Source organism: Mixophyes fleayi, chromosome 3 (assembly GCF_038048845.1).
Source record: "Mixophyes fleayi isolate aMixFle1 chromosome 3, aMixFle1.hap1, whole genome shotgun sequence".
NCBI lineage: Eukaryota > Metazoa > Chordata > Amphibia > Anura > Limnodynastidae > Mixophyes > Mixophyes fleayi.
In genome coordinates, this window is record NC_134404.1 from 118,563,922 (window position 1) to 118,579,813 (window position 15,892).

Below are 15,892 nucleotides of genomic sequence, written 5' to 3' on the forward strand. Positions count from 1 at the left end.
TGCTTCATAATTTTAAGCCCCTTGGAGAAGAACTTCCAAAGAACTTCATACAAATATTTTTCATGAAAAATTACACTTTAAAAATGTCACTCTTCTTTCTTTAAATATTTTTTGGTATATTGTACTTTGTAAGATTAAATGTAACTTCCTAATATGTCATAATATCCCATAGGTTACCCTTTTCTAATGTTTAAATTTCAAAATAAATTACAAGACATTTTAACACCTCCCTGGACAACAATGGTACACCATTCCTTGCTGTATAAGACAATTAAATTGGTGGACAAAGTTGGGTTGTCCTGACTACTTCCATATTCGCCCAAAACTTATATGGTCTCATAAACAGACAAAAAAAAATCTACAATATGTTTTTTAACTAAATGTACAGTGACACTTGGAACACCCACCCACCATTCAGGTAAGTGGGTTGGGGTAGTTTAATTTAAAAAATAAATTAAAAAAATTGGCCTAACCCTTATTTGGGATGACATAATTTTTCCTTCAGTCTCTTTGGGAATTCCCATACATTCATGGAAGAATCTACTGCAAAGCACAAGGTTACCTTACAATTTTATAAATTGATGCAACGTGGAGCTCATTGGACTAATTCCCACAGACACACCATCTGCTGGCCAAAGCTATTTAAATATTTCCAAACGTGTTCCTTTCACAAAACTTTTCCAAAGGAACAACTATTTAGACATTTTACCTCTTTTAAAGCTTTTCGCTCCTATTCCCCCACTTGTTAACGCATGAAACGTTTGGCGGAGCTATTCTCTAAAGGGCATCTCCATGTAAAATTGATGTCTCCCTCTACCCCTTGCTTTAAATACATTAAATTTTCTCTAGAGGAGGGGATTTAAGAATAATGGAAAAAGTATTAAAAATACACATTAAGCTCAATTTGGATATTTATGGAGGATATTAACTGAATGAAGGAACATAAAGATGGTGTAAAATAATCCAGAGTGAGGCATTCTTTCAGAGTATTTTACACCATTTTTCTGTACTGTAATTTTGAAAATGTTGCTTTCTGGTGTCAAAGTATTTTTCTCTCCATATTGCCATCTATAATATCCCCAGTATATACTTTTTCCCTTACTATTATTATTGCCAACATTTAAGATTTTAGATCTGGCTGCTGTAGCTGCAAATTATTCAAACTGTGTAGGTCCCTGGCAGTGATTATGTGCATAAGATTTGACAGACCGATATCTCTTCCATTGGTGCCCAGACAGTACAAACTCCATGTAAATATCAACTCCATATTGAGGTTTATAATGAATATGCCAGTGTATACTGCCCATCAGATGTTTAGTATTGCTAATTATAAATGAATGTGTCTCAAAAATCCCTTTTCAGCACACGTCACTAGGAAGTTGTGCAGATACTGCAGTAAGACACATTGATGAGTGCTTGTGAATACCCAGAAATGGTTCTAAAGAACATTAATGAAAAAAATCACCCTTTGTAAACTAGGGAGAGGTTAAATGTGAAAAATAGGCACCAAGAAGGTGATTTTGAATTGCATGCAAAAGAGTCCCATTTGTGTGTGTGCAAGTATACACCAATACACAATTATGTTTCAATGTCCTCATTTGGAGATTATTTGGAGCATATAATGAGGTATCCTTAACGTTGGGATGCAGGCTTAAGTCTTTTGATCAAAATATGAACTAATACCTCATGTTTTCATTTTGCTAGACACACACAGATATGCAGTTTAAAGGATAAGCGCTGACAACTTTCTTTTTGTTTTGTATACATATATGGGCATTTATATTGCCACGCAGCTGGTACCACATACAATATGGGATATACCGAGCGCAGGCTTATTTTTCTCTGGTTTTGCTTTATATATATATATATATATATATATATATATATATAATGGTCAAATACATGCAACCTTAAATCTAGTATATAGATGTGTCCATAGCAAATATGTTCAAGAAGCATAAATTTTGCACGTACAGGTGCACTTTTCAAGACTTGAAAAGTGCACCTGTACGTGCAGAATTTATGCTTCGTTGACACGCCTGAAAGGGGTGTGTTTAACTTGTATCTGCACGGCTTTAATTGCACATGAATGCCACTGATCTACCGTTTAAGTGACCACAGATGTCTGACACATGCATCTCAAAATACTATTGTAAAATACTATTGAAGTGAATAGGTGGTAGCTTAAAATTCCTTGTGTTTTCATACATGGTAATGTGTCACAGTGGGGAATCAAATAGCCACCAAAATGTACTTAGCAGTTATGAGAGTATAATATTACACATAATCGTTTCTTGTACAGTAATAGTAAAGCAACTAATTACAGTAATGTGAAGATGTTATTTGGATAGTTATATAGTTTTATGGTGGGTGTTTATGTACACTCTCTATACAGGAATGTTATATTTATACATCAATGGTTACTCTGCATATGCCGTAAAAAGGCCCAACCCAGGTTAATAACAAAATGTGTAGCAAGTCTAAATATCAGTGGTGTATAGCGTGCAATGTAGGCGGTTGCTGCCATTGTATGGGTGTGACATTGTGATATTGAATGTGTTGATGACAGTACTATGTTAAGAGAAAATGCAAAGCATGTAGTAGCATATTGTGGAGGTCAGTACTGTGTAGAGTGGCAGTATAATGTAGGTTACAGCACACAGTTATATACAATAGTTTGGGCATCCTTGGTCAAATTAAATATTTCACTGAATACCAGAAAAGTTTATATTTCCAAATTTCAGAAGGTTGTAAACATTAAATATTTCTGCACATTTTAATGCACTATTAAAAGTCAATCAAATTTTATGGCCTTACAAAAAAAAATATTAATGTGACACAAGATCATCAACAAAACTGCATCAACATACATCTCCTAAATCAGGGGTGTCCAACCTTTTAGCTTCCCTGGGCCACATTGGAAGACGACGAGTTGGTTTGGGCCGCACATAAGATACACTAACAATAATGATAGCTGATCATCCAAAAAACCATAGAAAACATAGTTAACATATATATATATATATATGAGAAAAAAAATGATATATATATACATATATATATATATATATATATGTATATATATATATATATATATATATGTATATATATATATATCACTTTTTTTTCAAATCCCCCTATACTTACCTTTCAATCGCCCTGTTCAAAAAATCCTCTCTAGTTATTATACTATAATCACTTTTTGTATTGTTTCAATGCAATATCAATAAAGTGCATTTAAGCCAGGCATTGTATATCAGGGTGCCCTGACCAGGCCTGCGGTACCCAGGGCCGGATTAACCATAGGGCTAACTGGGCAACAGCCCAGGGGCCTATGGCATCCAGGGGGCCCTTGAAAGTGCTCAGCAGCAGTATTGATCGGTCGGGGGCGGGGGCGCCCTCGGCGCGATCAGTGCTGCTGAGCACTTTCACTGCAGTCCTTCCCCAGCGCGCTGTAGTCTCCTTACTGAGGAGATCTCGTGAGTCTCACTCTCACGAGATCTCCTCAGTAAAGAGAGTACAGCACGCCGGGGAAGGAGGTAAGTGCCAGGGGGCGCGGGCAGCTCCGATCACGGGGGGGGGGGGGGGGGGGGCGTGCAGCTCTGATCACGGGGGGGGGGGGGGGCCCTCACGGGGGACTGGAGGCCTCCATTCCCTTAATCCGGACCTGGCGGTACCTGACATATACATCACTGTGACCCCAAATTGTGACCTATTTTGCTAATTACACCACTATGTTAGTTAAGGGATAACAACTTATAATGGGCCAAAGAGAATAATATATAATGCCCCATTAGTATTAAAAGTAGAAGTATGTAGCAGGGAGATAAGGTCCATGATGCTCCAGAACCAGGTGACTTTTATTCACTGGTCAGCGTCCCTTGAAATAATAAAAAAAAATCCCCCTTAACTTACCTTTTAATCGGCTTGTTCTCCTGTCCTCTTCTCTTCTTTTCTCCAATTCTGTGCTGCTGATTGTTCTTCTCGCGCGGGTGACTGCTCTGTGCTGCGCTCTGCAATGGATGTTGGGCATGATGACATCACGCCCGACATTCACTGCGATAACCGCACGGAGGAGACAAGGGAGGGAGCCGGAGTACCAGCTGACGTGACCGCAAGGTAAGTATTTTCTTTTCTTTTTTTGCAGGATTTTTTTTTTCCACTAACAGTGCTACCCCCTTGCCACAACCAAAACTCCTTCTGGGCCACATTTACAGGCGTGCTGGGCCGCATGCGGCCCGCGGGCCGCGGGTTGGACAACCATGTCCTAAATCAACACCTTTGTTCTGCACAAGATCTGTGTCTCTCATAAACACTCATCACCTGCTCCCATTTCCAGTTACAGGATTTTTGGGTTGCACCAGAGCCGGATTTAGACCTCATGGGGCCCTAGGCAAGATACTGGTTTGGGGCCCCCTCCCTGAAAAATTCCATAGCACTATAGTTTTTTAGCATAACATATACACCTATCCAGGTTCTTGCTGGCAGACTTTAGCCCGGGGGGGCAAGCACATAGCACTGGCCCATAAGTAACGGCCCATTTTTAAAGGGTGGTCTCACCGCCAGCCCTGGGAGGGTCCTCTGGGGACCGCTGGGCCCTAGGCAATTGCCTAGGTTGCTTGGTGGTAAATCCGGCCCTGGGTTGCACACATTTTGTGGAATTTCCTCCCTCGACCAATAAGACTTTCCTCAAGTCTTCATACCTTCAAGAGTTCTCTGAAAGCCCGCCTCTTCAGGCAAGCTTATAAAATTCCTCAACCATCCTCTTAACCTCCCTAGGTTAGTCTATTTTCACCCTTTATAGAGTTCTGACAAGACAATATCTCTCTGACCCCTTGACCAACTTTGCTGCGTGACTGGTTCATAGAGCCCACAAAGCAATTTTTAACTTTGCATTCTGGCTCGACCAATATGCAATTTGTAGCACTTAACTTTATGTACTAAACTCCCATTGTCCTATAGATTGTAAGCTTGTGAGCTGGGTCCACTTACATCTGTGTCTGTACTACCTGGGATTGTTTTACTACTGTGTTTGTTCCCAATTGTAAAGAGCTAGGAAATTTGCATTAAAGTGTACAGAAATACTTCATGTTTATGTTTTCACCTTGCGAAATTGTCCCAAAACATTGGAGCCAGCACACTGGACTTTTACTGAGTGCCCACAATTGCTTAACTCGCACCTCCTGCAGCATGTTGTGGGGTGAAAATTCTCTGTGTGTCTGAAAAAAGTCAGGATCTGCAGGAGGGAGGACAGTGACACAACATAGGACTTTCCTCTCTCCTGCTGACCTTGCACACAATTCCTGGAGGGCCAGCTGGACCACAATTATATCATTTTTTGACATTGGACTTTACTCAGAACAAGACACCCAAAACAGGAATTATGCTTTAAATTGTATTCCTTTACATTTTTGAACTTCAAATATTTACATTTTATATTTTAACCAAAAACATCACTTTATACATAACACCAAGTGTCCATACCAGCGGTTCCCAAACTGTGCGCCGCGGCTCCCAGGGGTGCCGCGGCGCTGTCACTGGGGTGCCGCGGGCCAAGCATTGACAAAAAGAAAGAACACAGAAACTTACCAATCTGTCGGGCGCCGGGACCCAGCAGACTCCTCTCTCCCGCAGCTGTCACTGAATATCAACGTCAGTAACAAGCTGCTGCGGGAGAGAGGAGTCTGCTGGGTTCCGGCGCCCGACAGATAGGTAAGTTTCTGTGCTCTTTCTTTTTATTCTATGGCTGGCGCGCGGCAGAGGAGTGAGAGGGAGCGGGGCACAAGAGGACAGAGGAGGGTGACAGCGGGGCACAAGAGGACAGAGGAGGGTGACAGCGGGGCACAAGAGGACAGAGGAGGGTGACAGCGGGGCACAAGAGGACAGAGGAGGGTGACAGCGGGGCACAAGAGGACAGAGGAGGGTGACAGCGGGCAGAGGAGGGTGACAGTGGGGCAGAGGAGGGGCTCAGCGAGGCAGAGGAGGACAGCGTGAGAGAGGGTAGAGGAGGAGGACAGCGTGAGAGAGGGCAGAGGAGGAGGACAGCGTGAGAGAGGGCAGAGGAGGGGGACAGCGTGAGAGCAGAGGTGGGGGGACATCGTGAGTGAGGGCAGAGGAGGGGGGACATCGTGAGAGAGGGCAGAGGAGGGGGGACATCGTGAGAGAGGGCAGAGGAGGGGGGACATCGTGAGAGAGGGCAGAGGAGGGGGGGCATTGTGAGAGAGGGCAGAGGAGGGGGGGCATTGTGAGAGAGGGCAGAGGAGGGGGGGCATCGTGAGAGAGGGCAGAGGAGGGGGGGGCATCGTGAGAGAGGGCAGAGGAGGGGGACAGCGTGACAGAGGGCAGAGGGGGCAGTGTGAGAGAGGGCAGTGTGTCTGGATGCAGAGGGGGCAGTGTGTCTGGATGCAGAGGGGACAGAGTGCCTGAGGGCAGAGTGTCTGGATGCAGAGGGGGCATTTTTGCATACAACTAAATAAGTATTTCTGTCCTGACCTAAATACATATTACAATTTTTTGACCCAACTACTTCTAAAACAGGACTGCTCAGTAATTATTTTGGAGGGGTGCCTTGAAAAAATTTGGAGACTCTAAGGGTGCCGCGAACTGCAAAAGTTTGGGAACCACTGGTCCATACCATTTTCTGAAGTAAAAGTTGGCACAAAACTATACATTTTTCTACAATCTGTAAATGCCCCATTTTGAAAGTATAAATACTTCATCCTATAATTCATCTGTGTATGGTTGTTAGAAGGCATTGCAGGAACAGCACGAATTTAATTCACGTTCTTGGTTATATTTGTTGCATTGTAATGTATGTAGTCATGTACCACAAATTAGGTCTAATATAATAGCTGCAATGCATGTAAATATATATATATATATATATATATATATATATATGAGACGATTTGCTTGCTCTCTGTACATCGCCTCTTGCTGTATACTAGTAGAACATCGTCAAAGCTTTGTATTCTTGACAACCACAACAAGATTACGGCTTCTACTTTACAGTGTGACCAATCCGATTCTCCTATTGTCCCTGGAAAGAGGCGGGCTATGCAGTGATTGGCTGTTTGACATTTCGATCACGTGATCGCCCTTTGCACATCCAGTATGGCTTCCTCCTGTTGCACGGCAATGTTCTGGCAATGGGTGTAAGGAACCTGGCACCGCGGCTGCACTGGGCATGAGTAACGTGCAGCTGATGGGTAGGATCATTACCATGAGGTCCTACCAAGCCTTTCTGCTCTGCGTGGCTGCACTGGCAGTGTTTGCCTTCTATTACCTGGGTTCGGGGAAGGAGAATTTCTCTAGCACCACTAGGAGGATGAAGGAGAACAGCGCTGCCCATAGTGTGAGTCCGGACTTGGACCTCTCCTCTTCATCCGAGCTGAAGCTCAGTGAGGGGAAAAGCAAGAATTTGGAGAGCCGCGGGGTGCTGGACTATCACCTGCTGATGATGTTCACTAAAGTGGACAGAAGTCCTGGGCTGGGGAACAAGTTCCAGGTGGCTCTCAGCTCCTTAGTGAAGTATGGCAAGTTTGAGAGCAATGAGGTGCTCAGCCTGCATTTTGTATCTGACGAGCCCAGTAAAGAGATTGGCAAAACTGTGCTAAGGGACCTGCTGCAGGGTGCCAGCTTCAAGTATAAGGTAGGCGTCTGGGACCTGTTACAGTGACTTGATATGGCAAATGGAGGGGTATATTATAACTCATTGGTGTAAGCATGGAGAAGTTTACATTGCTACATGTAGCTCTAGGTTTCTCAACTTACAATTCTGTTTTGCAAAAGTGTGGTGTACCACAAACTGTAATTAGAAATCATCATCATTTATATAGCTTCACCTATTTCGATGGGAATAACAAATATTCTCTGTACTGCACATCAGTTCCTGCCCCATTGGAGTTTACAGTCTAAATCCCACACACACATTAAGGAGAAATTTGTCAGTAGCGAATTACCTTGCCAGTATATTTTGAAGTGTGGGAGGAAAACGGAGCACCCGGAGGAAACCTACGCAAACACGGGGAGAATATAAAAACTTCACACAGATAGGGCCCTGGTTGGAATTGTACTCATAACAACTTTGCTGTGAGGCTGCAATGCTAACCACTGTTCCACCATATTGCCTTATATTTATTTTTGTGTGCTGGAACATGGCCGTGGGCACCAAACTCCCTTTGGTGCCCACTTGCAAAGTATTTTGTTTTCGTGTATAAAATGGAACAGTTGACACTACATAGGGTGCCCACTGCCGTGGTTACATTAATAAGTAATTATTAATGCTATATTATTATTACTATTATATACCTAAGTAAACAACAGTAAAGAAGTTAAAAGAATATCATTAATTTAAACTGTAATTATGACTCACAAAGCTGATGCATAAATATAATGTGTCCCAGATCAAAAAGATTAAGGCCTCCTGAAGTAGTGCTTTTCAAAGAACTGAATGATCTAACCCAGTGGTCCCAAACTTTCTCAGTTTGCGGCACCATTAGGATTTCCATAATTAGGTAGCCCTAAGCCAATATGTTTACTGAGCAGTGCTGTTTTTTGAGTAGTTGGGTCAAAATAACATAATTGTTTAGATAAGGACAGAAATACCTATTAAGTTGTCTGCAAAAATAATCCATCTCTAAGGAAAATTAATATTATTTTATATTAGGGCAGGACGATGGCTTAGTGGTTAGCACTTCTGCCTCACAGCATTGGTGTCATGAGTTCGAGTCCCGACCATGGCCTTATAGTTTGTATATTCTCCCCGTGTTTGCGTGGGTTTCCTCCCACACTACGAAAACATACTAGTAGGTTAATTGGCTGCTATCAAATTGACCCTAGTTTGTGTGAATGTTATGGAATTTAGACTGTAAGCTCCAATGGGGCAGGGACTGATGTGAGTGAGTTCTCTTTACAGCGCTGCGGAATTAGTGGCGCTATATAAATAGCTGATGATGATTATATTGTTTTCAATTATATTTTTTTCAAAGAACAATTGACACCATTAGCAGGAATAAAGTCAAACAAAATAAAGCAACGATATGTACAAAAAGGTGCTTGGTTATTAAATAATTTATAAAAAAAAATACCAAACTTATTTATTACTGGGATGGGTGCACCTGTTGTGCACTACACAACTTTTTAAACATTAGGATCAGCTTGGACATTGTCACCTTTATTTCCTGTTGCCCCTTCATGACAGTGTTTCCCCTACCATCCTTTATTTACTTTTACTTGGCCTTCTTTCTTCTGTTGTTTTTTTTGTTTTCTTCTGTCTTCTTTAGGCTCCTCACTGCACCGCTCCTCACTGAAAATGTCAGGCATGATGACGTCATGCCCAACAGTCAGTGAGAAGGGAACAGGGAGGAGTGAGGCAGAAGGAGGATGCTGGGTCCCAGTCGCTACAATATTGGTAAGCATTTTTTTTTCTTGGTTGGCCGGTGAACAAGCTGGGGATGGCAGGCAGTGGGGGGAGCGCCTCTCAGGCGTGGTGCCCCCTGCCTTGCTTACCTTGCTAACGCCGGCCCTGGCCACGGCACTTCTGTGTGAGTGCCAGGGCACAGTTTGGGAGCCACTGGTCTAGCCAATAAACTTGTACAACTATTGCAATTAACTTCCTTTATTTTTATAACCAATGCTAATAATTTGAAACATCCAATGCATTTATGTATGTTTATTAACATACTTCTATTAGAAATATATGTTGTGGCTCCTTTCCGGTGACCATAGTCCATTAATCACAGATTCAATCAAATTGATACATTCATCTCTGTAAAACTATTTTTTTTTCTACATTAGTAGTCCAGTTTTTTTTAAATTTAAATTCTAGTGTCTAAATATATTTTCTACTGTATTCACTGTATAAATGAAGGGGCTTTCCTCCCAATATTCAAACCCATGTTTTTTTTTAACCCCTTCATTGCCAAGGTTAGTTTACACATTAATCGAGATTTCAGGAAAGCCTTATGGGACTCATAAGTGGGATTGTTTGAGTGAAGTATGTGCCAGAAGTTGCGACTAAAGGACCATTTGTATAGGTAGGAAGTAGAGAGGTTCAGGAGGATAAGTATGGAGATCTGACCTGTAGACTTTGCTGTAAGTAGACTATATGTTACTTTTGTGAGGGCAAACTCAGTTGAATGTTGGGGATGGATGCCTGATTGCAGAGATCTCGAAGAGAGTGAGAGGAGAGAAAGGTGTGTGTACACAAGCCACTCAAGTATACTGGAGGCATGTGGGGGAGGAGAGAAAAAGTGTGATATATTATACAATTAGTGCTTATAAAGATTGTTGAGATAAATTTAAAGGAAGATGGAAATGTGCCAGTGAAGAGAGATAGGTTGAAGAGAAGTGAGAGGAAGAGTCATGGATGCAAATTTTTTATTGATTTGAAATATTGTGATTACAATTCTCCCTTACCTGTACATTAGTTATATCTATCTATAATGTTTTTTATATATTAGTGCCATCTCCAGCAGAGCTTCCCTATCTAGTATATACTAGTTTCATTGTCCCAGTTTATATGTGAATAGATAAAATCACGTATGAGGAAGACCAAATTTTTCTTTGCTGCTCTTTGAATATGTTATCATAAATACATTTTAGTACAAATACTTAGGGTAGGTGGCCTATAGGATATCACAATTTTTTTCTCTCCATGTACAGTATATCTACCAGTATGGAGTCTACATTGTCATAATGTTCACAAGTATCTTCCCAGTTGTCTTGTATTAAACAGATTTTTTACATATGCGCTCCCCTTTTCCTTTGCTTTATAAACATCCAAATTGACTACCCAGTCATGACTTTCAACCAGATAAATCTGTTATGCCCATTGCCCTGGCTTCCACTACCATGCATTCTAATTCACCTGTTGTGTTTGAATAACTCCAAGCATTGTTACCTTACAACAGTGGCCTAGTGGTTAGCACCTCTGCCTCACAGCACTGGGGTCATAAGTTCAATTCCCAACCATGGCCTTATCTGTGTGGTGTTTGTATGTTCTACCCGTGTTTGCATGGGTTTCAGCCGGGTGCTCCGGTTTCCTCCCACACTCCAAAAACATATAGGTAGGTTAATTGGCTGCTATCAAAATTGACACTATCTCCCTGTCTGTCTCTGTGTGTGAATGTGTGTCTATATTAGGAAATTTAGACTGTAAGCTCCAATGGGGCAGGGACTGATGTGAGTGAGTTCTCTGTACAGCGCTGCGGAATTAGTGGCACTATATAAATAAATGATGATGATGATATGATATTTTTAGTGATTCTACAGAGGTGTATCCTGTCCTTATTGTAGAGTATACCTGCGAGAGAATTTCAGTTCTCCAAAAAAGCTGAAATGTTAAGTTTACAGCCTTATTCCTTGAAATTGTTTTTGAGGACCATCTATCTAGGCCTACCTTTGTCACTGTATCATGACCCCTGGGTCCTCCCCTTCCCCTCCCAACATTCTTTTGACCCAATCCACACTGTGCCAAATCTGAGCACCCTAGAGACATTCACATTGTCATGAACAGCACTCACTTGAGCCTGCATGACAAGGGGTTAATCACTACAAGTCCACCTGACCTGTCTAAGAAAGATTAAAGTAAAGGAAAGCAGACTACAACTGGGTCACAAGTCCTGAGTAATTTTCAGAAACACTGTCCCTCAGGTCTCTGAGCTTTTACTATTGTGCCTCAGGGGTGATGCTAAATGCTGTTGCAGGGCGCTCTTGATAACCTCCTAATTTTATCACGTTGAGGGAGCAAATGGAAATGCTTCCAAGGCTTTACCTTTACCAGGGGTTAAGTACCGCACTCGGTACCAGCTGCACTGCAGTGAGTGTCGGCAAGTTTTTCCAAACTTTGACTAAAATGTGTACAGATCCCTATATTGTTCCAATACAGGGAGTGGCTTAATACTCTCAATACTGGAGTCTGGTACCACTGACCTCTCTGACTGTTGAACATAATGGAGAGTTTGTGAAGCTCTAGCTGGTACATTATTTTCTGCCTCTCGCTCTGTCTGCCCACCCCTCCGCTACTTCTCTCTCCTCATATTATTGTAAAAGTTGCTTTTTTGTTGCAATAATTACAGGCACCAGATATTTCAAGGCAGTTGGAATGTAAATGTCCATAACAGTATTCAGAGTTGGGCTATTGGTTCCAGAGGATTGTAAAGTTCATCACCTAGTGCAGTTTCTACTTCCTAACCTCTCTCTAGCATAACTGTGTCCTCCATCTTGACCACCATCTTCATGCAAAGGGGTTCTATCAGTTGGGCTTTGACTTTGCAAATGCTTGGATATCTTCTCTCCTCACATTGAACAACAAGTACAGTGACTGCCATATTCTCACGCATTGTGCCAAATAAACAAGTTCATGACAAAAAGAGAAGGTGGTGGTGGGTAGGAAGTGACATGATTTGTACTATAAGGGGTAGATTTATCAAAGCTTCTAAAAAGTGGGGGTGTTGTACATAGCAACCAATCCGATTCTAGCTATCATTTTCTAGAATGTACTAGATCAGGCATGTCAGACTCAAGCCCCAATTGGGCAAAATAGTCAAAGTCTAAGATTGTGTGGGCCGCAACTAAACTAAAAAAAAAAGAATAACCCTGCAATCTGTGTTTAAGTATGTTCATCCATGCTGCTACTACTACTCTGATCATTATTCTGTGAATTTCATCCCTGCAATCTGTGTTTAAGTATGTTATAGGAAACTGTTATCTGTTTAAACTTAGGTTGGCACAGTCTTTTATTGCTGCCTAATTTATGATGGGTATCTGGCCTCCTCTATCCTTTCCCACAAATGTTTTCTTTTCCTTTGATTAGCTGACCAATTAGCACATCTGTAGTGTATTCCTAAATTAGACTGACTACATCTTAGCTTCATTCTATGGGGAGACGTATGTGGGGTTAGACGTGTGGGATTTTCTCACAAAGTGGACGAAAATGCACAGTTGGACAAACATTGGACTACATTTGACTTGCTTTTACTCCCAGCAATAAGCAACATCTGCCACAGCCTATTTCTGCACTACTTGTCTATTTATATGGAATACTGCTAATAGGTAATTCTTAAAATACCCTTGCTTTTTGCTTTTACCCCTTTTATCACAATGTTTCACAAATTGCTTTTCTTAGTCTCATTTCATGGCATGATCTTTAGGACTGTGTCATCTTTCACCCCTCCACCAACACACAAATTTGTTCATATTGCACATGCATTACTCCACTCACCTCTATTTAACACCCATGAACTGTTGTCCTATTTATTATCTCTAACAAGTACAGCCTCCACCTGTCGCCAGAAAATAAAAGGCCACACATCTTACAATCCCCTTGCCTATCTTTCGCTCACTCTGCTTCTATTAGCTGGTGATATATCACCTAATCCAGGTCCCCCACACTCCTCACACACACATACATCAGAACACTACCGTTCTATAGCAAACCTCAAACACATCACCTGTCTACCCTCTCTTCCCAAGTCCTTTAAATGTGCCCTTTGGAATGCACGATCTGTTTGTAACAAACTTACCTCCGTTCATGATCTCTTCCTCTCAAAAAACCTCAACCTTCTGGCAATAACAGAAACATGGCTCATGCAATCAGACACTGCCTCACCTGCAGCACTTTCACATGGTGGCCTCCATCTCACCCACACCTCCAGACCTGAAGGCAGACAAGGAGGTGGGGTTGGACTACTTCTCTCCCCACAGTGCACATACACAGTTCTACCAAATGTCCCATCACTCACGTTCACATCTTTTGAAGTACATGCTATTCGCATTTTTAATCCATTCTCCCTACGTGTTGCGGTGATCTATCGTCCCCCAGGAGCACACCAACAATTTATTGAGGATTTCTCTGCATGGCTCCCTCACTTCTTATCTTCAGACATCCCCACCATCATCATGGGTGACTTCAACATCCCCATTGATAACCCACCTTCCAAAGCTGCTTCCAAACTACTCTCTCTAACATCCTCACTTGACCTCTCCCAGTGGATTGAATCATCTACTCATAAGGATGGCCACTGCCTTGATCTTGTTTTCTCTAGACTATGCTCAGTTTCTAATTTTATTAATACACCCTTCCCCCTCTCGGATCATCACCTTATCAGCTACACTCTCACCCCCACTGCTCTAACCTCTCTACTGTCTAACTCAACCAAGCCTCCTCATACTCGTAGAAATCTTAATTCTATTAATCTTCAACAATTTTCCACCTCTCTCCAACACCTTCTCTCCCCTATCTCTACATTCTCATCCCCTGAGATGGCAGTACCTCATTTTCACCTAACCTTAGCAACGGCCCTTGATCAAGTGGCTCCAGCGACACTTCATACTACACGTCGACTTCGATGTCAACCGTGGCACACCAAAGCAACACGAAATCTTCAAAAACTGTCCCGTAAAGCAGAACGTCACTGGCGTAAATCTCGAAGCTCTAATGACTTCTTCACATATACTTCTGTCTACCACTCCTATCGAAATGCTCTGGACACTGCAAAACAAACATACTTTCAATCTCTTATCTATGCTCAGGCTTCTAACCCCAAACGCCTTTTCAATACATTTAATCATCTTCTCAATCCTCCCACCCCGAACCCTCCATCTACTATCAGTGCTCAGGATCTTGCTACCTACTTCAAGGACAAGATTGATAAGATCAGACTAGAAATGGTATCCTCTTCCTCAACAAGCCATCAGCTCATTTCCTTCCCACTACCCTCTGACACCCTTTCTTCATTTGACCCCACAAATGAAGAGGAAATTTCTACGCTCTTCTTATCTTCCTACTCTACCTCCTGTCCTCTTGATCCTATTCCCTCGCAAATTGGTAGATCCCTGTCTTCTGTGCTCATTTCACCTCTAACTCAAATCTGTAATCTCTCACTCTCTACTGGCATCTTTCCATCACTATACAAGCATGCAGTGATTACTCCTATTCTAAAAAAACAAAACTCCGACCCAAACTCTCTCTCAAATTACCGTCCCATCTCTCAGCTCCCTTGCCCCTCTAAGCTTCTAGAGAGACTTGCCTACACTCGCCTCACACGCTTTCTTTCCGCAAACAACCTGTTGGATCCTCTTCAGTCTGGCATTCGTTCTCAACACTCCACAGAGACTGCGCTGACCAAGGTTGTTAATGATCTGATCACTGCTAAGACTGAACGCCATTACTCTCTCCTAATTCTCCTTGATCTCTCGGCTGCATTTGACACAGTTGACCACTCTCTTCTCATACAAACGCTGCAATCCCTAGGTCTTCAAGACACAGTTCTATCCTGGTTCTCATCTTACCTCTCTAATCGCTCTTTCACTGTTAATTTCTCTGGAGCCACATCTGCTCCGCTTCCCCTATCAGTTGGAGTACCACAAGGCTCGGTGCTAGGTCCTCTGCTGTTCTCTATCTATACCGCTTCTCTTGGAAATCTAATAAGTTCCTTTGGCTTTCAGTATCATCTCTATGCGGATGATACCCAAATCTATCTATCCTCTCCTGATATCTCGACATCTGTGTTGTCCCGTGTAACTGACTGTCTTTCTGCCATTTCATCTTGGATGTCCTCTCGTCAACTCAAACTTAATCTTTCTAAAACAGAGTTAATAATCGTCCCACCCGCCAACAAGAGCATACCTGACATTTCTATCTCTGTTGATAACATGACCATAAATCCCACCCCACAAGCTCGCTGCCTAGGTGTAATCCTTGATTCACGCCTATCCTTTGTTCCCCACATTGACTCTATATCTAAATCATGTTACATACATCTAAAGAACATTTCCAGAATCCGCACATATCTCACACAAGACACTGCTAAAACCTTAATTCATGCACTAATCATCTCCCGCATTGACTATTGCAATTCCCTCCTTACTGGTCTTCCCAAAAACAGAC

General features: G+C 42.2%; 1 protein-coding gene across 1 annotated transcript in view; it reads left to right on the forward strand.

The window, feature by feature from the left end:
- Nucleotides 1–7,090: 7,090 nt before the first annotated feature.
- The window catches only part of XXYLT1 (xyloside xylosyltransferase 1), a 178,856-nt gene continuing 170,054 nt past the window's right edge, over nucleotides 7,091–15,892 (forward strand). Inside the window, exon 1 of the mRNA XM_075202250.1 lies at nucleotides 7,091–7,651. Within this exon, the coding sequence (XP_075058351.1) occupies nucleotides 7,187–7,651 (465 nt within the window). The 5' untranslated portion in view covers nucleotides 7,091–7,186. The remainder of the gene's footprint in view (nucleotides 7,652–15,892) is intronic.